At 48.5% G+C, this 22,701-nt stretch overlaps 1 protein-coding gene across 4 annotated transcripts in view; it reads left to right on the forward strand.

Moving 5' to 3' along the window:
* The window catches only part of BOK (BCL2 family apoptosis regulator BOK), a 35,172-nt gene extending 13,802 nt beyond the window's left edge, over nucleotides 1–21,370 (forward strand). The window contains exon 5 of one of the 4 annotated variants that reach the window (XM_039391145.1): nucleotides 8,999–10,491. In XM_039391145.1, coding sequence (XP_039247079.1) covers nucleotides 8,999–9,109 — 111 coding nt within the window. In that variant the 3' untranslated portion in view covers nucleotides 9,110–10,491. Of the gene's footprint in view, nucleotides 1–3,777; nucleotides 4,940–8,998; nucleotides 10,492–20,327 lie in introns of those variants that run through there. The other 3 variants (XM_027724988.2, XM_027724986.2, XM_027724989.2) reach the window with 3 other exon arrangements.
* The last annotated feature ends 1,331 nt before the right edge of the window (nucleotides 21,371–22,701 follow it).

Consider the following 22,701-nt stretch of genomic DNA (forward strand, 5'->3'; position numbering starts at 1 on the left):
TGTTTTCCAGAAACTGAAAAAAAAAATGAGGCTTTCCGACTTAATTCTCCTTTCACCTTTAAGCATCTGATTTCTTTGGTCTCTCTATACCCAGTGGGAGCGTTGGCTCCTGTGGAGGATTGTTCAGAGTAAGAACTTTACTTTGGTCCTGTGGAATAGCCAGACACCTTTCCAGTGACTTTCCCAGCAGACTGGGATGACTGGCTGGCAGCTGGGTGGTGCATGTTATGTACCAGGTTCTGTGTGCCTGTCTGGCAGGGACATGGACACTCCCTGGAGCGATAGAGCCCAAAGTGCTTTGGTGTACTGCCAGGAAGGTGCTACCTGGAGCTAAATATTGCCCTATGACACCACTGAGCTCATGGGACATCGTGTTCCGAAGGCATGTGCTCTTCCTAGACTGAGCCAGAGCAGCAAATTCCCTCTTTTCCAAGAGGTGAAATTTATTTCCGAGCCAACAGGAAATGGTCAGGCACCCCACCCACAAAGACCCAGAGGGGGGGGACATCTTTTTCCAAACTGAGTATTGCTCCTCTGTGCTAAGACTTCCCAAGTGTGCCTGTAGCTGGTTCAGTCACCTAATTTTTCCAGGAGTGAAGGCACCTTTCTGGTGAAGAGCAATGGATCCCTTGCACTTACTAAGTGCCAATCCTACCTTAAATCATCCCTCCCCTCTCCAAAACTGTGTCACCTTGAGGCCAACTGACTCAGGGGACTGTTTGGTTGGGCTAAAAGCAACCTTTGATTTGAAGGCCCTGATCTATTCCATTTTGCATCCACACAATTAATTGTGCTGAGGCAGGTAAAGAGGATATCCTGGGATTAAGTAGCGCTGTTCCTGCCTGTGAATACCTGTCCCTGCCTCAGTGTTATTTGAGGCTTACTTTAACTGCATACCTGTAGAGCTGCTTGAAATGTGTTCTCTGAAACAATTTTTCCTTTGGAAAAGATCCAGTTTCATTAAAATGGAAACATTGCATAGAAACCTGTCTCCTTCTGGTTCCCAACTATTTTTCTTCTTTGTTTTGGTAAAACCTGCATGTTCTGATAAGTTAGCATCTTGTTTTAAGTTTTGTATTACTTCATTAGAGTTCAAAACAAGGTGTTTGGATAGTTCCAAAAGGATATTTTTGGAAAGTTTTTGTTGCAAAGCAAACAAGCTTCAAAACAAGCTGCGACAAGGGTATATTTGCCCACCAGAAAGGAGGGGTCCCTTCAAGTCTGGGGGAAAGCTACTAATCTTCCTGCCATCTTGTGCTGTGCTCCCCTGAACGTTCTTCCCCTTGATCTAGGCACTGCAGCAAGGTATTTCCCAGCTTTGTTCACTAAGGGGCCAGACCAAACAACTCTGTGATGGGGACCCTCTCGCCTGCTGCCTGGCCTAGCTGGTGTTAGTTTGTCTTGGCACAAAGTCCTTGTTTCTCCTGCACACATGGAGAAACATCAGCTCAGATGGAGGCTGCCAAGAGTAACCACCGTGCCCTGAGCTGGTCCAGAAAAGCCACTGTGGAGACCTTGAAAAGGCATTTGAAATTCTCCACTCCGCAGCAGGTTCCCATGCTGCTTCCATAGGGTGGAGAGGACCCTACCCCACAAAACCCAACTCAAACCTCTTTGGAGGAACGAAGAAAGTTTGAGGCATCATCTCTCCCTGTGGAGAGTTTGCAGCCTCAGTAGTGGCTTTACAGTAGAATAGAAAGATTTTAATTTTCTTAGCAGCATTTGCTACAAAGCAGTGCATGTGACTTGAACTTGTTTGAACAATTAACACAGAAGCTCAAACTGCCATTGCAGCAGTTTATCAGTGCCTGACAGGGCTCAAAGACCTGCTTTATTAAGTAGCTTTGAAGTTTTCAATTCCAGTGCCTTATCAGGTATGCTTGATTTGGATAAGAGCAGCTAAGGCAATTGTTATACAGCTGAGCAATTTTGCTTATCTAAGCAAGCCCTATACAAATTTGTAAATGCTTCTGAGTGTAGCTCCTCTTGGTTAGAGCAGTGAACTCATTGTCTTTGGGAGAACATAGCTGGGCTTTAAGGAGTTCACATTTTCTCATCTGGCAGTTAACTCTCTGCAGCTGTGATCAACCCAGTGTGCATATTTGGGCCTTGTACTGGCTCACATGAGTCACTAAAGTCCTTCACAGCTTATGTTTCTCACGGATCAGGTACCCTAACATGCAGCTACCTGCACGTCGTGACTTCTCTCGACTAAAGGGACAGTTTGACACATCTTTGTCTTGGACATGACACTGTGCAGGTCGCTAAAATTGAACAGGCTGAATCAGTTCAGACTTTTCTAAAATGCAAGTAGGGCGAGTGTGCTAAGCCATCACTGAAAGTGTTCAGGGAGACCCACTTTGCTTTCCTCCACAATAAAGTACCTATAACCACTGGTACCACATTGCAGCATCTTCTGTTAGCTGCCTTGGCTGCCTGCTACGTTTGCTCATGTTTTTTTGCTATAAGCAGCAACATTTCCACACCTTGGTGCTGACTCAGCTTCCTCTTGTCATCCTGTTTCTTCCCATCCCTACGTGCCTGTATTCATTCCTCCTGCAGTCTCTGCTTGTCGGTTATTCACGGGCTCAGCATCTCCTGATGCTCCCAGGAGATCAGCAGTGTGGGGAGCTGCAGCATGCCAGCCTTCCAGACACTGTGGGGAGGAACTGCTGGAACACGTGGCTGCTCTCAGCAGAGCTTTGGTCTGTAGGTGATGAAGGGGTCGGTCAGTGTGGGCTGTGCTCACTAACCAGCTGCCAGCATTTGTCCCTTCAGCCGCCTTTTGCTTCCTTCTAATAATGATCCAAGTTGCTGAGGCGAGGCTCACCCATGTCTTCAACAGAGGCAGAAGGACTGGAGAAGATTATTGGGGTATTCATCATCTCTCATGTCCTGTTTTGGGGATGAACATCTCAGGGTTTAGAGCCTGCACCCCCTGTTACTCAACCACAGTCCACATCTCCTTGTGCTAGGCTGAAGTTTAACCACAACTCAGTTATATCACTGGCAGAGCTTCTAATTTTGATTCCTCCACCAGAAAATGCAGTTTTCTTTCTACCTCTGTCCTGTTCACTTTACCCTCCAGGTATTTTCCACCTTCTCCTCCCTACGCCAGGTGGAGAGCCTGTCTTCATCAATTTACTGTGTTGTTGTTATTTTTTATTCGTTGCAGGCCAGCTTCTCTTCTTGTTAACACTTGAAACCAGCAGCCCAAGCGATCTTTAAATCTGACCCATGTGTCTGGGAGGCATCTCTGCCAGCACACATATTTCCACACACAAAGCTTGCATTGCTTTAGGTCTAAATCGGGGGTTGGCTTGCTTGCTTGTCTTCCAAAGAAAACACTAAGGCAAGAGAAAAAGTGCAAGCAACTTGAGTTGATATTAAACAGGACAACCTCTGGGAAGCATCCGGCTTTACAGAAAAGGATGGGAATGCTGATACTGCCAAAGTTTCCTAAACCTTTCAAACAGGGAAAGAAAGTTGTATTTAGCTATTCAAAATGGAAAATGCTGGACAATCTTTTTGTCCAGCATTTCTTTCCTCAGTGGTGGCTGAAAAGGGGGACACTTTGCCTTGTTGATGGGGAGTGAGGAAAGTGTATTTTGCAGGGCTCTTGGGCCTGATTTAATAAGTTTTGGTGTGTGGAAGGGTCAGAGCAAGCATCTGGTGCTGCAGCAGTGGTGGGTGCTGTGGGTTGTGGGGCTGGGACAGCCTGCAGCGGTGGCTGATGTGGGCACCTCTCTCTGACGATCTCTCTTCCCTCCTCATTAGGCAGACATCACAAAATGTGTGGTGAATACTGACCCCAGCCTTCGCTCCCACTGGCTCGTGGCTGCTGTTTGCAGCTTTGGTCACTTCCTCAAGGCCATCTTCTTTGTCCTGCTGCCTGAGAGATGAGTGCGAGTTGCCCAGTGCACCCCCCCTGCCCCATCTCCTCCCCCACTCCGCAAGCAACAAGAAGTGACTGGAGATGTAATTCCAGATTGGTAATGGCAATTTCTGAAGAGGTGGAAGAGAAGAACTGGGACAAACAAAAGGCTTGTTCTCCTCTGCCTTCATCTAGGAGCAGATCATCAACCACTGCTGCTCCTTTTGCAGCCGCAGGAGCCTCTCTGACCATTAATTCTTTCAAGAGTCTTGTTTTCCTGATTAACTTGCATGTGTGGTCTGGATGTTGCCAGTGCCTGGGCACGCTGATGGCATGTGCAGCATGGAATGTCAGATGTCTGTTCCTTACAGCTGTGTTGCACGGTTATGCTAGTGCCAGGCAGAGGGGAGGAGGAAGGGAATATTATTTGAAATGGGATAAGAAAATAGAAGAGGGGGAGAGTCCCTCCTTCGCTCCATGTGATTCCCCTTTCAGTCCTCAGACTTGCCTTGTGTTAATTCTTGTCTCCTTAGGTTTGTGCTTAAAGTTCATCTCCTTTATCCCTAACTGACTAGCTGGGCTCTGCCCCAGCACAGCACGGTGGGTTTTTAACAGGATAAACCCAAACGTTTTGTCAACAAATGCTTCTCCCTGACACGTGTTGGAAATCGGTCTGAGCAGCCGTGTGAGGGGCGGGAGGAGAGGGCAGTTGCACTTGATGCAGCACGACAGTGTGTTTTGTTGCCCCCTCTTACTGCACTCACACACATTCCAACAGGAGAGCGAGGGGCAACGCCTTCAAGCAACAACTCGGGGTGGAATTTCATCATGAAGAGAGATGGTTTTTCCACTGAGATTTTGTCGGAGCTAAGCGTGTAAGTAGGAAAGGTCAGGGGGCATGAGCAGAAACAGGGAAACAGTAAGTGAACTGGCTGGCACTGTGAAGGGGGTGAGCTGTGGCAAAAGTAGCTGGTGTATGTTTCTCTTTTAATCTCTTTGGAAGTACAACTCGCAGTCTTCTTTGTGGCAAACAATAAAAGAAATAGGTGGTGTTTCACTATTGCACAGGCTATTGTATTTGTTTCCAGAGTTAACAATTCCAAAAAAGGCCAGAACAGTGCAGAGACAAACACTCTGGCCATGCTAAAAATACTTCAGCTTTTCCCCTGGTAGAGCATGTTAACATGTTAAAACTACAACCAGTTCATGCCTGGAATTTAACCCATGTTCTTGCCATGTCAGAAATGTGCTGTTTTCACTGACAGATGTAGGGCCTCGCTGACGTCAGCAGGGAAAGACTGTGGAGCCTCTTCTCTGCCAAAGCCTCAAGGAGATGCCCTGCTCAGTGCCTTGCTCCCAGGAGTGTGGCAATTAACACAGAAAAAAACCCCTTCTGGATTAAGAACATGTGGCACTATGGGAGGTTTTGCTGGGGTTTTTTTCCTGATTTCTCTCCCAAATATTTAGAGGGGTTTTACTCTTCCATACAGGAGTTACAAAGGTGTTTGAGAATAAAGCAGAGCCTTGATTTTTGGTACTATCTGTGGGCAGGATCTCTGCTAGCTGTTAGTAGTGCTGTGCTCTGACCAGCAGAAGCCCTAGCAGAGGATGTGTAGGGGTTAGATCCTTGTGCATTCCTGCTTTTGGCTGCTCTAGCTCTTTGCACTTTGGCTGATGTCTGGGTGTATGGGTACTGGGCCTGGCTTTAGCCCTAGTGCATCCCCAGTGAAGGGTGCTATACCAGCTTGGTCTACAAGTACGTTTTCAGGAGTAAAGCAATTCTCGTGGGTCAAAACCCTTAAAGGGCAACCTCCCCCAATCCACAATCTCCCAACAAAAACACTCACTGACAAGGAGAGAGCCTTGCATTCCATATCAAAGCCATGTGCTGCCTTTGATAGTGGGTAGGGAGACCCTGGGATGGGTTATACTGACAAGTTCCCAGTGTGGATGCAGATGATGGTGCCCTGAGGCTGGGGCATTTTTATGTATGTAAAGCTTGCAGCAGTTCCCCAAATAATCCCAAACTGCCAAAAGAATATTTAATTTTTTTCCCCTTCCTGATGTAACTATATTGGCATTAGGGGTTCTGCTGGCACCCCTTACAGCTGGGATTTTCTTCCTTAGATTCTTGGTAGATCCGGCTATGGAAGTTTAGAGCAGGTACAGAACACACAGTGAATTACACTAATCACTTTTGAGCAGGAGAGAGAGGATCCCCTCCCATCTGCAACAGAGGCATGAAAAGCTCTGTAGTCCACAGCAGGGGGGATGCAGCTGTGTTGTCCTAACGGAGCTTGTGGAAAAGTAGACTTTGGATTTCTGGAAGTACCCTGGTTGTGTGCAGACTTTGGCTTGGACAGCTTCACAACTCATCAAGTCCAGCTTGCCTTATCATACCTTGTGTTTTATGGAGTGTATGGGAGTTCCTGAAGCAGTACAGTCTGACACTGGGACTGGCAAGACCTCTCTCAATTTGGATGCTGTTTTGAAATGTAATACTTAAGGTTACGGCTGCTTTTTCAGTAAACTAATGATATCGGAGAGAATACTAAGGAACATAAAGAGTTAAATGTACCAATTAAGTGGATTTAACAAAAAGATAATGACAAGCCAAATAAAGCAGCATTGCTGGAAAGGAATGTGTGTGGGTGGGAAGGGGGTTACAGAGGCAGACAAAGGCTCGGCCTGGAAACTGCCAATAATGAAGAGGTGATTTTGGTCCCCTCGAATATGTTTCAGACTTCTCTGGCTTTTGTCTGTCTGCTTGCATTTGCAAGTCCCTGCAAAATACATACTGGGGCTGAATGGTGTGTTGCTCATCTTGTACTTGGTGTTAAAGGATGATCTTTTGATCTTCTCACTCCTGTAATAACCACAGCAGCAGCAGCCTTGCCACCAAAATAAACAACAAAACAAACAGAATTGCACACACAGCTCTGCATTTGGAAAGTAACAGTCTTGAGCATGATATAGCCAAGTTTTTATGTTGTGTTCGGTCCTAGCTGTTATGTTTAGGCGTTTCAGAGTACTTCTAGAGGTCCTTTACAATCTCAGCAATTCTGGGGCTCTGTGATTTTTCTATTCCCTCTTCTCTTTTGGCCAGTCCTACCTGATGGGAGACATCAGAGTTGGTTGTTTATCCCCCCGATAAACATTTTCCTTTTAAATGATTGGTGAAGATCCTAGGACTAGGTCTAATTTATTTAGTTGTTAAAGAAAACCAAGAAAAAACAAGTACCAAAGTTAGTACTGTAGTACTATTGTGCTGCTCCATACCGAAAGCCAGCATCAAAATCTGAAAACATCCAAACCAGCCATCTCATCCTTTTCCCCCAGCGTGCTTCCAATGATCTGCTTGAGAACACTGCTTGTAGTAAAAGCTGCCTTCATTTTTTTTAAGCTGTTTTCCTCACACTGAATGTTCTAAGTGAGACTTAGCTACACACAAACTGTCTTGGGGGTTGCTCCCTGTCCCCAGTGACCTTTCAGTCCAGTGTTTTTGCTGAAGGGCAGCAGTCACGGGGGGTGGGGGGCAGACCTCCTCTCAGCACGGGGACACGGGGCTGCTGCTCACCCTGTTAGGCACACAGAAAATCCAGATGGGCTTTAGCTGTCTTCTTGCTGTCCCACCAGAAAAGCTGGAAGCACAGGGAAAAGATGAGGCAGGGTCAGGTGGAGGCATGGGAAATGACTAGGAAGAAGCAGGAGGAGGGAGAACGGGTTGGATGGAGGTGGGGAAATGGCATATAGTATTTTTGTGGTTATAGAGCCTTTTGCAGAGGAGAGTGGCCTGTGTGCTATAGCAGTAGGGAATGTAAAGGTCCAGAGAGTAGTGCCTGGAGGAACCTGAGCCTCAGCTCTCCTTTGTTGACAGAAGAACTCGCCTCCAGTAAGGATTATCCCACCATCCTTCACCTCCGGCGCCAACCTCATTCTCTGTTTGTTTATAGCAGACCTACATAGAAATACCTGCTTTATCACAAAGATGAGGAGCAGAAAAGCTCTCTTGGCTTGGAAGTTTCAGTGATGAGCATTTGACAGGGCTTATCCTGTCCTAGACATGATCTTGCTCCAGTCACAGCCTGAGTTGTACCTCTCCTGTGTCAAACACTGGCAGCAGGTTCACCTTCTCCAAAGCAATACTGAAGAAAATAGTCTTTGTCTTGCAGCAGATGTCACCTGTGTTCCTGCAGTGCTTTTTCTCCTGCAAACAGAAAGAAAACAGTCTGTGAAGGCGTTAATTTATCAGACTTGCATCTGTATTTCAGACCAAAGTACAGAACAATAGCGACAGGGAGTGAGATTGAAGTTTCCTGGGAAATTGCAACACCAAACTTCCTCATTTTCAGAGTTGTTCTTTAGACCCTGAGAAAAAGCTCTGCCTGTATTTTTTTTTTATTCTCCTTTTAATGTGCAAAGTCTGCAAGTGGGGGTTTTTTGTGCACAATTAAACTGAATATGAAGCAGATTGTAAGTCCTTTAGATGAGTTTCTGAAAAGATCAGTCCCTGAAGGCGTTCCAACAGCTTTGCCAAGAGCCTTCTTGATGTGGCTCTTGTCAATGTGTGTCCCCTTGAATTTCTTCACTGTCATCGTTTTTTCAAGTCTACTATTTATAATTTTACAGGCATAGATTTGCCACAGATTAATTATTCTCTTAGGGCAATGTGAAAACAATGCATGCTACTAGATTAATGACAAGAAAACAGCAATTTAATGTACTGCTGGCTGACTCTATAAATTTCTTCTATGCAAGTGGTTTGACAGCTGGAGTTTAAATACTCGCTCTGAAAAGCCTGTAACCTCTTTAACTCTAAACATTTTGACCCACTGGGATTATGAGCCCCCAGCACAGCTAAACAGAGCGATCCTTGGTTGAACTTTACACCGTCACCAGGACCTGGAAGTGTATTGCATGTTCAAGCAGAGTCTGTGGGAAATAGAGTACCCCTGGGTCAATCACACGACATGAAGACCATGTCCAGGCAAGGTCAGATGAGAAAAAAACGCTTCCCCTTTCACAGAATTTAAAAAATAAGGAGTTGGGAAGGGAATTTCCAGCTTCCTTACAAGCATATTTCGGAGCTTTAACTGAGGAGAAATGTCGTCTCTTTGCCCACAGACCAGCAGACAGCACCAGAGCTTGTCTTCTCCATCACTGCAGGAAGACTTGCTGATACATCTCTACTGGCGTCAAATACAATCCCCTGTTGTTTCAAATTTCCACTTCTAGCCCTATCTTGTGACCTTCACTGTTGCTTTTGTTGAGCTCTGTGTTTAAGCAAGATAAGGTGTGTTTTCTATTCCCCTTCCCCTGCTGAATGTGACTCATGCTGGGATTGCTCTTGGGACCCTTTCAGTCATCTGAAGGGCAACTGGTTTGGACTTTGGAGGACTATGGGCAGCACCAGGGACCTTCAGTGTCACTAATGTGATGGGAGCTGAGAGGATGGGCCACTTGGCAGGACCAGCCCTCGCAGTGACTCACCTGACTCTCATCAGGCAGGAGCTGGAGATCCTGCAGCCGGTCCCTGCTATGCAGATCCATTCTCCCACTGCTCTGTGACACTGTTCAGGCAACATCGAGCTACCTGAAAGTTGAGGTCCTCTCAGTATCGTGGTGTTGCCTTTTTACTCCTAACATGGAGGTGTTGGGGGCTGTTCAGTAGTGACCACGGGGACAGTTTGTTCCCATTTCCCACCAGAGCTGAGCCTGGATTTTCTGGTAATCTAAGAAGGGGATTAAAGCCCCCCCCAAAATAGCCTTTTATTTTGATCTCCTTGGCACTTCAAAAGAACAATTAAATCACTCTTAAGCTGCTAGAACATACTTTGCTCTCAGTTCCTCAGCCAGGAATGGCCAGTCTGTCCTTTTTAAGCCTGGCAAGCATCTGCCAGCTAACTCACTTGCCTTGTGCTGTCAGCTTTCCCTCTCAGTTCACTGGCATTGCTCCTGAGCAAAGAAGTCTGACCCCCATGGCCACCTGACCCAGCAGGTTGTTTTCTCCCCCAGAGAAGGCAACCCCATGCAAACCATGTGGTGGCTACGGCGGAGTCAGGTGCTCCCCCGAACGGCATCGTGCCCCACTGCCTGGTGTGTTTTCCCTTTGGTTAGGGCTGATGCCTGCATTTATACAGGGTGGAAAAGGAGAAAGCATGGCTGGCATTTGAAAGGGAGCAAACAGCTCCAAGGGTTGTGTTCACAGCCTGTCCTGCTGAAAGGCTGCTGCCGTCAGGGTTTGGGTACACATCGCCGGCACTCCCCGGCTGATGCACACCACGAGCCTGTAATCTGTGGCTAATGGTAGACTACTTGAAGCTGGGAAAAGGTGCTTGGAAAATCTGTGCCCTTGGGTTTTATGGCTTAACTGGAGGAGCAGAACAGCACTGCTAAAAGTAGTTACATGTTCAAGCTCACGTTTTGTCTCTGAGAGCGACAGATTCACAAAGTCGTGCCCAGGCTGTGCATTATTACAAACTTGGAGGCTGGAACTAGCTTGAGCTAAATTATGAGGTGCCGTCCCCAAACCCTGCAGCACATCAGGGGGACGACTGGAAAAACAGCACAGCAGGTTTGCTTATATTTAAACAGTTTAATAAAAATAAAGAAGTCAATAGAATGGCTTGTATTGACTTTTATTGATTCACAGCCTTGAGGATTTCTGTAGGGATGAAGACTGGATGGAGCAACAACGCTGTGTGGGGCAGCTGTTCTGGGGTGTTCTGCCATCATAACTGGCAGAAAGGTTTTCCTGACCGTTTTAGGCTTCAGCTCCAGTGTCAGAACTGGAGCTGGAGGAGAAGGAGCACACAGCCATCCCAGGATGGGTGAGGGCACAGCAGCTGGGAGAAGGCAGCCTGGCACCCAACCCCAGGGCTCTGGCCCTTTGAGTTGCTGCTGAATCTCATACCAAAGGGCTGTTTCTATTTGCTGCCTCCCACAGCAAACACAGCTCCAGGGCTGAGCAGAAACAACGTCTTGAGGACACCAGGAGCCTGAACTGTTGACATACCAAGATTAATGTGCAGTGACTTAAATCAGTTTATTTAGGAGTTCATAAAATGTAAAGCACTGAAGGAAAGGAGAAGAGAAAGCTGTAAGGGGTGCAGTGTGGTCCAGGAGTATCCCATGGATTCACAGTGTACTTTCCAAAACCCAGTTATCTTGTAGAGACAGCTTCTTAGCAAGAAGCATTTGTTGACTGCATATAGTTCTCTCTGCAGACATAAAAATTTCAATCAGCCACGCATTTGAAGGGAAGAAGAGCAGCTGAGAAAACATTTGCCCTTTTTCAAAGAGCTTTATTTACTTTAGGATCAGAGTGATTTAGCATGGAGGCACCAGACGGGGCTGGAGGCAAAGCTGCACTTCCCTTGAAGAGGGAGTTGAGGATTAGATCAAAAGTGGAATTTAATCCTGGTATCTTTCACTTGAAATATTTAACAAAGTGCCTCCAATTTACTTTCAGCAACTTCTCCAAGAACATTGGTGTCCTCAGGCTTTGAGGGAGTGAAATACTGGGCTGCTTGTCTGGAGGAAGCGAGTCATGTGCATGGCCCTCCCTGCCTCATTACCATGGGCAGAGGTGAATGTTCCCATCCCATGACCAGAAACCAAGCAGGGAAGGAAGAGTGGAGCACCAAGGGAATGAACAGGGTGATTTAATATCCTAGAACTGATGCACAAAAGACCTGATGCCTCGAAGGGATCACACGGGACAGCACAGCTGACCTCTGTATTTGCAGGGCACGTCTCTCCCAGGCTGACTCTGTTTTTAGAGGGAGTCTCTTCCTTCCCTGTGGGCTCAGTGCTCCGGGTGCTGGCTTTGGGACAGGCAGGGGCCCCTGGCAGAGCTGTCTCTACAGTCAGGTAGGACACTGTGGTGGCATTGCTGATGGCAACATTGGACAACAGCCTCTAAGCACAAACCAGTTGCTTTCTGTCTCCCCCACCTTTTCTGACTTGAAGTTTAGCTTACAAAACACAACACTGGTTTTAAATGCTTGGGGAAAAATTGTGAATATTCAGGCCAAGCTCTCAGTTCCAGAGTGCATGGGTCCATCTGGCTTTGCATGTCCCTTGGGTGGCCAGGAGCCCCAGACTGAGTGGCTGGACCAGGCATGTGTTGAAGCTGCTCAGAGGAGAATGAGAAGATGCTGGCACTCACTGGTGGCACTGGGGGAGAAGCAAAAGACAACTCAACCAAAGCCAGCCAAAAACTCCATGATTATGCTGTGTGATGAAAATTAGAGGAAGCTGGAGTTGCAGAGAGTCACAGAATCACAGAATATGCTCAGTTGGAAGGGGCCCACAAGGATCATGGAGTCCAACCATTAACCATCCCCAGGACCATCCCCAGGAGTCACACCATGTGCCTGAGAGGATCATCCAAACGCTTTCGAGCTCTGTCAGCCTTGGTGCTGTGCCCACTGCCCTGGGGAGCCTGTTCAGTGCCCAACCACCCTCTGGGAGAACAACCTCTTTCTAATATCCAACCTAAACCTGCCCTGACACAACTTCAGGCCATTTCCTCAGGTCCTGTCACTGGTCACCACAGAGAAGAGATCAGTGTCTGCCCCTCCTCTCCCCTCACAGGGAAGTTATGGACTACAATGAGGTCTCCCCTCAGTCTCCTCTTTTCCAGGCTGAGTCAGTGGCAGGTGCAGAGCTGCCTGGGGAGTCAAGGTTCAGCCACAGCACACAAGCCCCAAAGAGCAGAGCAGCATCACCGCATGTGGGTGCAGCAATTCCTTACAACAATAATAGCACAAAACTGCCTCTCTGATTAATCCTGCATATAAAGGCCAGGTTGGATGGGGCTTGGGGCAACCTGGTCTAGTGGACGGTGTCCCTGTCCATGGCAGAGAGTTTGGAGTGAGATGGTTTTTAACCATTCTGTGATTCTGTAAATGGGTATAAATATGTGTTGGCTCTTCAACGCTGATTTACTATCCCTGCCCTCTACAGAAAACCATCTCTCTTGGGTGCTCTGAGGCAGCTGCTCTCTCTGACACCTCTTGCTGTGGGGAGCTGTGGGGCTCACGGGAAGGTGGGACATGCTACGGGGACATGGCTGTGTTAAACCTCTGAGTGGTGCTGACAAACCAGTTCTTCTGACTTCCCGCTGCCCAGTGCTGTGTGCTGGGTTTGCCTTGGCAAACAGAGGGCTCTCTGAGGTGGGGTGGGCACTTTGGGTATAATCACCTGCGCATGTAAACCTACCAAACTACCTTTGGGTTTGGGATGGGGTGAGACCAAACAGCCTCTCCCTCAGTGGGAGGGTGTGGAAGCAGAAGACCTTCAGAAAAAATAGTGAGGAGGGAAAGCTTAGCATCTGTTCAAGGAAACTTTTGCTGCCAGAGAAAAGCTTTAAAGTGAGAAGGAATTAATTTTCATGAAGGATGCTGTGTATGTTGTCTTTATCTGCCTGCTGAGAGGTAACTCCCTTGCTACAAGTGATAAAATTCTCACAGACAGGCCTGGAGGCTCCCGCAGAGCGGCCAGGTAGGTCATAAAGCACAGGGGGAGAACTCAGCCCGGGGTTTTACTGCACATGTCAAAGGTGTTGTTATAGAAGCACCAAAACAGGTTTCCATTTTTGCCTTTATGGCGAGCTGTATCGATCATTTGGATACATACTGCAGTGTTCCTCGCTGTGAAAATAAATTTTCTTGAAAACTTTAGCCACAGCCTGGTGCCTGGGGTTACCTGTATGCATATCAAGCCTTACAGAGGGGGGGGTTTAGATTGGATATTAGGAAAGATTTCTTCACTGGTGGTCAAGCACTGAAACAGGCTGCCCAGGGCAGTGGTGGATTCACTATCCCTGGAGGGATCTGAGAGATGTGTGGATATGGCACTCGAGAGACATGGGTTAGCAGTGGCCTTGGCAGTGCTGGGGGAACGGTTGGACTTGATGACCTTTTCCAACCTTAATCATTCCAAGATTCTATGATTAATCCTATTTTGCATGGCTGACAGCTCCTGAGAGTGGCCTTTGCCGGATCACAAGAGGCAGAGAGAGGAGAGCAGGGTTTAATTTTCCCCCTTAAAACGGGCAGGGTTAGGGGGGCAGCGCTGCCTGTCTTCACCTGCTGTAGAAGTCTGGTGTATTAGAGAGCAACAGCCTCTCCTGGGGAGGCTGTGGGCAGCCTCTGGTGCTGATTCCCACAGTCTGGAGAGGGAGGAGCTGGAGAAGATCCCAGGACCACGTCCCCACAGACCTCTCACACACACTGCCATCTCAGGGGAGCACTGGGTCCCAGACAGGGGTGTGCATACATAGCATGGACAAATGGGATTTACAGGTGCTGGCTTCCTCATCTTACTCCTGGGAGCAGTAATGTCAAGGGGGCACAGAAGACTGAGAAAAACAGCTCTAAAGGGGAAGAGTATTTGCAAACGTGCCTGTTCTCCAGGCATTCCATAAGCAGGATGTTTGGAACAAACCCCGACACCTTTAGTAACAGTTCAATCTGCTAAAAATATGTTATTTCTCAAAAAGCAATCTGGGAACCTAAACATTACCCTCATCCCCATAGCTCCAGCCTCTCCCAGCCAGCCCCAACGCCCATGGGTGGGAAGGCAGGCAGTGTCTGCTGCCTCCCAGGCAGCACCATGGTGCTGAGGGGACCCACCACAGTGAGATGGTCCATTTTCTGCTAAAAGGTTTGTAATTAAGAGCTCTGGTTCCCTGACGATGTGTATCCCATAAAGCCATTAAATAAAGGAGGAGCCGTCGCCACTCTTGAAAAACTAAACAAAACAGAGGAAAAAAAAAAGGTGCACTAGAAGGAAGCAGAGTTTGGGGTGCATTTCCAGGCTTGGGATGCTGCTTGTGCAGGTGCAAACATTTATGGGCATGGATTTGTGAAGGCAATTGAAGCCATAGAGAGGAATTATCCACACAAACTCAAACCCTAAATGAAATCTGACCTGCATGTCAGCTGGATCTCAAAGTTCCTTCACTTGCAGTAACTCTCATTAAATCCTTACTCTCATTTGAGGTACTACTTCCAGACAGTGGGATATCCTCCTAGTTTAGGAGACAAAAAAGACTCCAGCCTCTATTTGATTGCATTTCCCACTACACATGGAACATTTTTTGACCTCCAAACTATTTCTGGAAATACCAATCTGTCATTCCAGGAGAGCAGACCACCCTCCTTGTGCCTCTCATGAGTGGAATTATGTTTTATTGTGACCAGAGAGCTACTGAGCCAAATGCTTGGTAGCATTTGGTAGCATGGGCAAAGGTGCACAGCCAGTCCTGAAAACATGAGGCTTTGGACATGAGGCTGTTAGTGCCAGAAAGGGCATGTTGAGCCCACTGCCAGCATAGAGAGATGGACCTTTTAGAGAAATCCAGTAATTTTCCAGCACTACAGAACACTGCTCCTCCCACAGCACTGCTTTCAGCACTGCACCAAGGGGTCAGGAGGGCACTGGCCTGCTCCCAGGGCACTGCTGGTGGCCACCTTCCTTGTGTCAGGTTGGAGGTGGATGAATCTACACTTCAGGTTGCTTTGCTGGTGTCTGGCTGAAGGCATGGAATCAGGTTACAGAAAACACTGTAGTGCTGCAAAAACCCCTCAGTGCATGGTCTGGTCTTGTCTCAGAGGAAATGCTGTTTTATTCAAACACGTGATCATTCATAGTGCTTAGATAATGAATGCAGGATTAAAAGAAAAATCTCCATGTCTGGATACTCCAGTGCTTTAGGCAGCAGGAGAATAATATTTCAAGGCCGGGAGACATAAGTGTGCATAGAATTCCCCTTTTGGCCCAGCTACTGCTTGTAGCCAGGGGTGGTTATTTATGTCCCTGCTTGAGATACTCTGTAGCTCCCAAGTCTCTTGAGCAGCTCTCTTGGGTGGCCAGACCTTGTCCTGGCGCTGGTGTTACACTCTGTCCCAAATATTCCCTTTTCGCAATGACTTATTTTTCTTTTAGCATCAAGGCTGGCCTTTTTCTTCTGTCGCTTGCTGGAGACAATAGCAGAACAGATTTCTCCCTTTCCCCTCAAAGCTAAAGGCTTTTGTGTCAAATACACCAGCCCCATCCTCCCAGCCCTTACAGCTGGGTGTTTGGCCATGGCTGGAAAATGTTGCATGTGAGTAAAAGGGACATTGCAGTGCTACAGGAGCTGCTCTTCAGAAGTTGCAGGGGGGTTTGACAGACGAAGCATGGTTGATGGAGTTTTGTTTCCTGTGGAAACCAGGCTAAAAAAAGGTTAAAATAAACCCCACTCCTGGCTGACAGCTCTGTCACAACAGGCAGCATGCAGTGGCAATGCATCTCCTCCACAACCTGTCTGTGGCTGATCTGTGCAACAGTAACACTCATTAAATCCTTACTCTCATTGAGGTACTACTTCCAGACAGTGGGATATCCTCCTAGTTTAGGAGACAAAAAAGACTCCAGCCTCTATTTGATTGCATTTCCTTCTACACACGGAACATTTTTTGACCTCCAAACTATTTCAGCTGAGGGATGCCAGTCTTCTGAAGGCTGGGACTGAGTGTTTGCTGAAGCAATAGTCAAGGCCATGCTCTGATACTGTGGCCCTGGTTTTGGCACTAAGAAAGTCCAGCTGATGTCTTTGGTGGTGGTGATGCCATTGTCGGTGACGATGCCACTGTTGGAGACGATGCCATCCTGGGTGGTGCTGCCATTCTGGCAGCTTTGGAGCTGTAAGATACACTTGGTGCCCACAGAGCTCTGCTTCTCAGCTCCCTTCCCACACCTCTGCTGCTTTTCCCAGACTATTTTCACCCATAATACTTTTCACCATACAATGCCCCAGGCTTCAAGTCATGATCACCGTGCTGATCCTGTCCGTTGATGTCTCTTCCACGACAAAGCTGTGAGTTCATTTTGACAAGCTCAGCTGTGTGGGCAATGCTTTCAGGCTGGTGAGCCCTCGCTGCCTGCAGGTGTGCAGCCTCGGACGTGTTTCAACAGTGCTGTGAACCATCAACACTTTTAAGGAAAAATGAAATAATCAGGCCAGATCTTGTCAAATCCTCTCACCTGATGGATGGAATCTGTTTACTTTACTGCTTAAAAAAAAAAAAAAAAAAAAGAGAGAGAAGCTAATTAAGTCTCATTGGAGTCATACCTGCTTTCATCCAGAAGCTGCTGCCAACGCACCTCTGGACTTAGGAGAACTTGAGCATGGGCTGCCTCATGTGAGAGATGTGCACTTCTTGCAGGCCCTGCAAGAAGATGTGCACTTCTTGCAGGGAAGGTTGAGAGCCAGGTGCACAATATCCAGGCCAGAGGCTCCATCCCAAAATTTGGCTTGGGAGTCTTTGCAGAGGAGAGACAAGAATGAAGAAAATTCAGGCAGCTATGCTCTGCACTTGCTTGTGAGCTGCCTACAACTGCCTGGAAGTGAACAAGAGGTACCTTAGCAATGCATTTTGGGGCTATGTCAGCTCCATAACACAAAAGGAACTAAAAGCAGTCATGGAAAGTAGCACTGGCTTAACATGTGCTCTTGGTCCCTCATTAGACACATGAGACACTTCTGAAAGACCCAGAGGCCTCCTGCCTCTGGTACTGATTTCAGAAGAATACCACCTTTCATGCTGGGAAGGAGAAGTCCAAAACCTTTAGGTAAGGGACTAAACTCCAAGTTGCAGTAGGATACCCGGTATTGTGGGTCGGCTTTTCTCAAGCACCAAGAATACACCATTTCTGTTGACTTAGGAGATGAGATGTCATTTCAGGGGAAAAAGGAAGCTGGGCTCTATGTAGTACATAAATCTGGTGGCCCTTGTGGGCTCAGACCTTGGCTGTGATTTTTTTAATGTCTCTCAATAGCTAGTAAAGATACAGTGTCAGATGTAAAGGTGTTGCTGCTCCTTCCTTCCACAGCCTCTCCTCTGCCCTGGGGCCACCAGGGAGGGATGTATGGATGGATGATGCAACTCTTTGGCTAAACAGTTTTCTGAATAAAAGGTCTGTTTTGCAGGAGTAGCTCCCCAAACAAGCTGCTGGCCTGGTACAAAACACAGTGTCACCAAGATGTCAACACACCATGCAGGGTTTCACCCAAGAAAGGGATGAAAAGGGGTGGTAGTTTGAAGAGGTAGGAATAATGCAGGAGATTCTCTGTCCAGGCTGTGGATGGAGGCTGGTAACACCTGGGTGCAGGAGGGTTGAAGCCCAAAGGGAGCTGCAAGCTGTTCTCTGGTGCTGTTCTAGTTAGAGAAGCAGCCAGGCTGTGTCTGGCAGAGTGACAAAGCTCCTTCTTCCATGACTCATTTCAGGAGAACAGCTTTGGTAAGCAATAATTTTGCACTCCTGTGATTTCAGAGGGTGTGAATTAAAAAAAAAAAAAAAAAAAAAAAAAAAAAAAGCAAAAAAAAAGCATCAGTTGAGCCCAACTGAGAACAGAGGCCACATGGCTGTGGGCTCAGCCATATGCTCCGAGCCAGGAGCAGGGCACACTGTCGTGCACGTGCCACGGGGCAGGCAACCCAGGCAGAAATGGAACTGCCTGCAGCAAAACCCAGGTTGGCTCTACAACATGTTGTTAAAGCAGGTGGCTAGGAATTCAGCGTGGCTGTAAGGATGTCATCCTCCCACTCACCTGCTCTGTGACTCATCCTGGTGAGCTCATCCAGGAAAGGCAGGAGGGTGCTGCCAGCCTGGCTGGGTGGAAAGGCCACAGCTGCACAAGGAGCTGATGACCCACGCCAGTGAAGCTGAGGTGGAAAGGGGCAGTGTGAGTTTGACACTGTTCAGCAGTGCACCGAGATGAGGGCCAGCCCGTGGCTGGTGTGCCAAGGGGGAGAAGTAGAAACTTCCCATGTTTCCAGCCTTCCCTTTCCTGTCCCCTCAGGGACAGCAAACTCAGCAGTGGCAATGTGGCCAGTGTGCCTGTGGAGCACTGGTAACCGTGTTTCATCTCCCTGGAGTGCTCTGAGTGAAGCCACGAGACCTCCAGAGCAGGGTCTCATCTCTGCAGCAGTGTGATGTGCACACAGTGCATGTTGTCACCTGTACTTACCTCCCACCTCTACCAGGGGCATCCCCAGCATCACCACCTTACTTTTTGGTGCCGTGACAAGCATCCATAGGGGTCACCAATACCAAAAGAATGAAAGACTCTCATGGAAAGCCCTGGCACTACAGTTTGTTTTCAATGAAAGACTATTCTCTTTGCACTTCCACCTTGAAAGAAAACAATTCTGAAGCCCAGGAGAGTACCACTAGCCTGCCTACTCTTTGCTTCCTCCCTCTGTACATTGTTTTTCTGTCTCAGCTGTCTCTGTGCAGCTTAGGAGATGAAGAGGAGCTTCGGAAAGGGTAGCTGAGGCTGCAGTCTGGGCTGCTGCTGCCCTCTCCTGGGTCTAAGGCGGCCAAGAAACCAAGAGGTGATTTTTTAAAAGAGATTTTTGCAAGTCTGGGTGCAAGTCATGCTTGGCAGATCCTCTTTCATCCTTGCAGGGAAAAAGGGGAACAACCTTCAGAGGGTGCCAGGCCCAAGGATGTGGGTACAGGGATTGCCTGTATGTGCCATTTGAAGACCTTTTATCAGATCCCTTCATGAATCCCAGCGAAGTTTATGACAAGACAATGCATGATCAGCTTGGGGTGCAGGGGTACAGGTGCACTGGCCCAGTATTGTGGGAGCTTGTGGTTTCTCACGTCAGCTGCTGCCTATTCCCTCGAGGATGGTTTTGTTTATACTAAATTAAAAAGCTTTCCAAATAAGATGCTATGGCTGATTACTTGTACTCCAGACAAGTCCCCAACTCTGTCCCTCACTCTGGCTCCACTGTCAGTTGGAACAAAACCTCATATGGCATCTTTTGTCCTGTCTTGCCCAAGCTTTGTCTGACCCTTGCCCAGGATCCCATCCCAGACGGAGGGAGCACCCGGCCAAGTGAGCACCCAGCCCTTCAATTCAGGAGGGATCTCACCCCAGCTTGGTCCTTCTGCAACAATGTGAGGGTATCCCCCTTCCAAAATCTGAGCCTCTGTGTTCTTTTCCTTACCCCTCTGAAAAGTGGCCAAGGAATCACAGAATCCTGGAATGATTTGGGTTGGAAGGGGCCTTAAAGATCACCTAGTTCTACCTGACTGCCGTGGCAGGAAAACCTTCCTCAGGGTTACTCCTGACAGAAGAACCTGTGTAGACGCCTACGAGGGTTCGGGAATAGTCCCTGGGTACACAGGAATAACACGGACAGTTCCTGCCATAGTTAATGATAAGAGGATGCAGAATCCTCCCCCGTGATGCCAAGAGCCCTTAATGCAGCAATTGGCTCATGGTTTCAGAAGCCACTTAGAGGTTTATTCTGGTGTTAGTGCCTTGTGAGCGGCTGGGAGCTCAGTGCTGGAGGGCTCCAAGGCTCTGGGGTGTTAGTGGAGTCCTGGTTCTCTTCTCAGTGGAGCACAGGAGAAGGTGGAGTCAGTGGTCTTCCTCTACTTACAGCCTGTCCAGGAATGGGAGGCTTGGAGTCAGTGATCCAGACCCACATCTTCCAGAAAAATCATCTCAGAGACTAAAGAAGCCCCAAGACACAGGCTGGGGCTGGAGTCCTCTGTGCCACAGAATGCTCCAGCCTCTGGGTATGAACCTAACCACATCTTGGACACCAAAGACCTCTCCAGATGTGCTACCACAAAACCCTGTGGCAGCCAGGAGCAGCAGATGGATTTCCACGGGGTGGTGCCAGACCTATGTGAAGGGAGCTGGGTACCCTGCGCATCCCTGGGCAGAGATTCCTCACCTTTTCCTTACTCACCAGCCCAAACCCATATTGAAGCTGGCTTCACACAAGCAGCCACTCATGTTGCTCCAGGTATTTAAGAGCCAAATTAGCCCACTTACTGAAAACATCAAGTGTTTGAAGAGCTGGGGAAAAGAGGAGTTGCTGTGACATGACCCACCTCCCTGGTAGCACCAGTTGCAAAGCACAGGCACGAGGCCACCACGATGGTCAGCGTGACATGGGCACGGTGGGAGCTGTGTCTCGCTGCCCATGGGGGACCACGTGGCACATCTCAGCCCTGGGCTTGTCAGCCCTGCCATAGGAACAAACTGCGTGGGCAGTAATTCTTCCCAAAAATGCTCTTCCAGTCAGTGATGGAAAACTCCATCATGGGCTATTAAATATGAAGTCCCTGAGCCACAAATCCTGCACCAGTCGGAAGTGCCAGACTATTTATACACTCCCGTGTAAGAGCCATAGCAGACCTTTGGCTGTCTCCATTGCTTTTTGAATGTTTTCCAGTCCAGCTATATGCTTCCGAGACAGGGAGAGCAGAAGTGTACTCCGTGAATTATGGATGTGTGGAGGGCCATAATGATGTTCTCCCTTTCGTAGGCTCCTCTTCTCCAAATGATTTTTAACCTGCGCCTCTCATTCAAACAGCTCTCGGGACTATCTGATAACTCTGAGCTCTCATTCCAGGGAGGGGATAACTTGGGGCACGTTGTAAGATTGTGAAGAGAAGAAAATAAAAACCCCCACTTTTGTCCTCATTCAGTACCAGCTGCCATTTTTATTGTCTTCTTACACAGTGTCACAGATCGTTGTTCACCCTGAATTGCTGATGGGCTTGTCACCACATGGACCACACAGAGGTGGAAGCTGTGAGCTAGAGGGTTGGAGACAGGGTTGCACACCAGGGTTTTGCCCAGTCTGGATGGCTGGAATCCTCCCCCAAATGCTGCTTCATCCTTCACCATCCTCTCTACTCGCTCCTCTTCATCCTCCCCAGCAGCCGGGAGGAGTGGGAGGAAGGCAGGAGGCAGACAGTGCTGGGGTGTGTGAGGAGAGGACCAAAGTGGCTGATCCTGGGGATGGAGCAGTGGTGGCCCCAGCTGTTCCCGGTCCTAGAAGGAAGTGGTGGTAGTTATGGCAGTGCTTCCCAGCCAGGTTCCCCACTCCACTGCACATTGAAGCACTGAGGAGGGCACATCCCTGTGCCTGGGAGCAGCACCTGATGGGGCAGGAGGTGTGCAGGGAGCAGGGAAGCTTTCCCACCTGCTTCCCCTCCATCTCCCCAACTCCCGACAAATGCTAGCGCAGCCCCTGCGCTGCCTGGGAGCTCTTGTCCCCACCCCTGGGAGGCTGCAGGCAGGTCATGGAGCAGCTGTGGCTTGTCCCTCACCCTCGCAGTGCGGATGAATGGGACCATGCACCCAAGGCAGCTCCATTCCATCTGCATAGAGTGTGAAGAGAGTGAGATATGATGTGCAGCAGGAGCAAATTCTTGGTGTCCTAAGTACATAAAAGCCAGTGTGGTATCAATGCCTTTGGGGCCTGAACTCTTTTGTCCCACGCTGACAGGCTGAAACAGAAAAACATCTCACCTCCTATCCTCTCCCTTCTGCAAGAGCAAAGCCCTTGGGCCCACAGCCCTGCCCACAGCAGGATTTGCAGGGTTGGGGTCAGGGTTGTGGTGTGACAAAATGCTTGATGAAGGCTTTGCCTTATCTGCTCATCCTCAGCACCCCTAACTGGTCCCACACGCTTGCCGTGCACCGGGTCGAGGTCCCGTCTCCCTGAGCCATCTGCCTGCCGGCTGGGCTGCCGGTGGCCCCATTTTCCCCTTCCTCCATCCTGAGCACCAGGACTCAGTCTGCTAAAATCCCCATCGAAGGTGGGATTACCAGGCGCTGTCTGGAGCTCAGATCACCTGGGTTTTTCAGTCTTGGGCAGAGGACAGAGCTTTGTGGAAAATAAAAATGGGATAGGGTTGAGAGCCTGGCATGGAGCTCCCTAGGGAGTGGAAGGAGGTGTCTCCTGGGGCTGAGCAGCTGATTTAGCTCCTGGAAGGCTTCATGCCAGATGAATTGT

The sequence above is a fragment of the Pipra filicauda genome, unplaced genomic scaffold (assembly GCF_003945595.2).
Source record: "Pipra filicauda isolate LSUMZ 115617 unplaced genomic scaffold, ASM394559v2 scaffold90_size2875636_pilon, whole genome shotgun sequence".
Taxonomy (NCBI): domain Eukaryota; kingdom Metazoa; phylum Chordata; class Aves; order Passeriformes; family Pipridae; genus Pipra; species Pipra filicauda.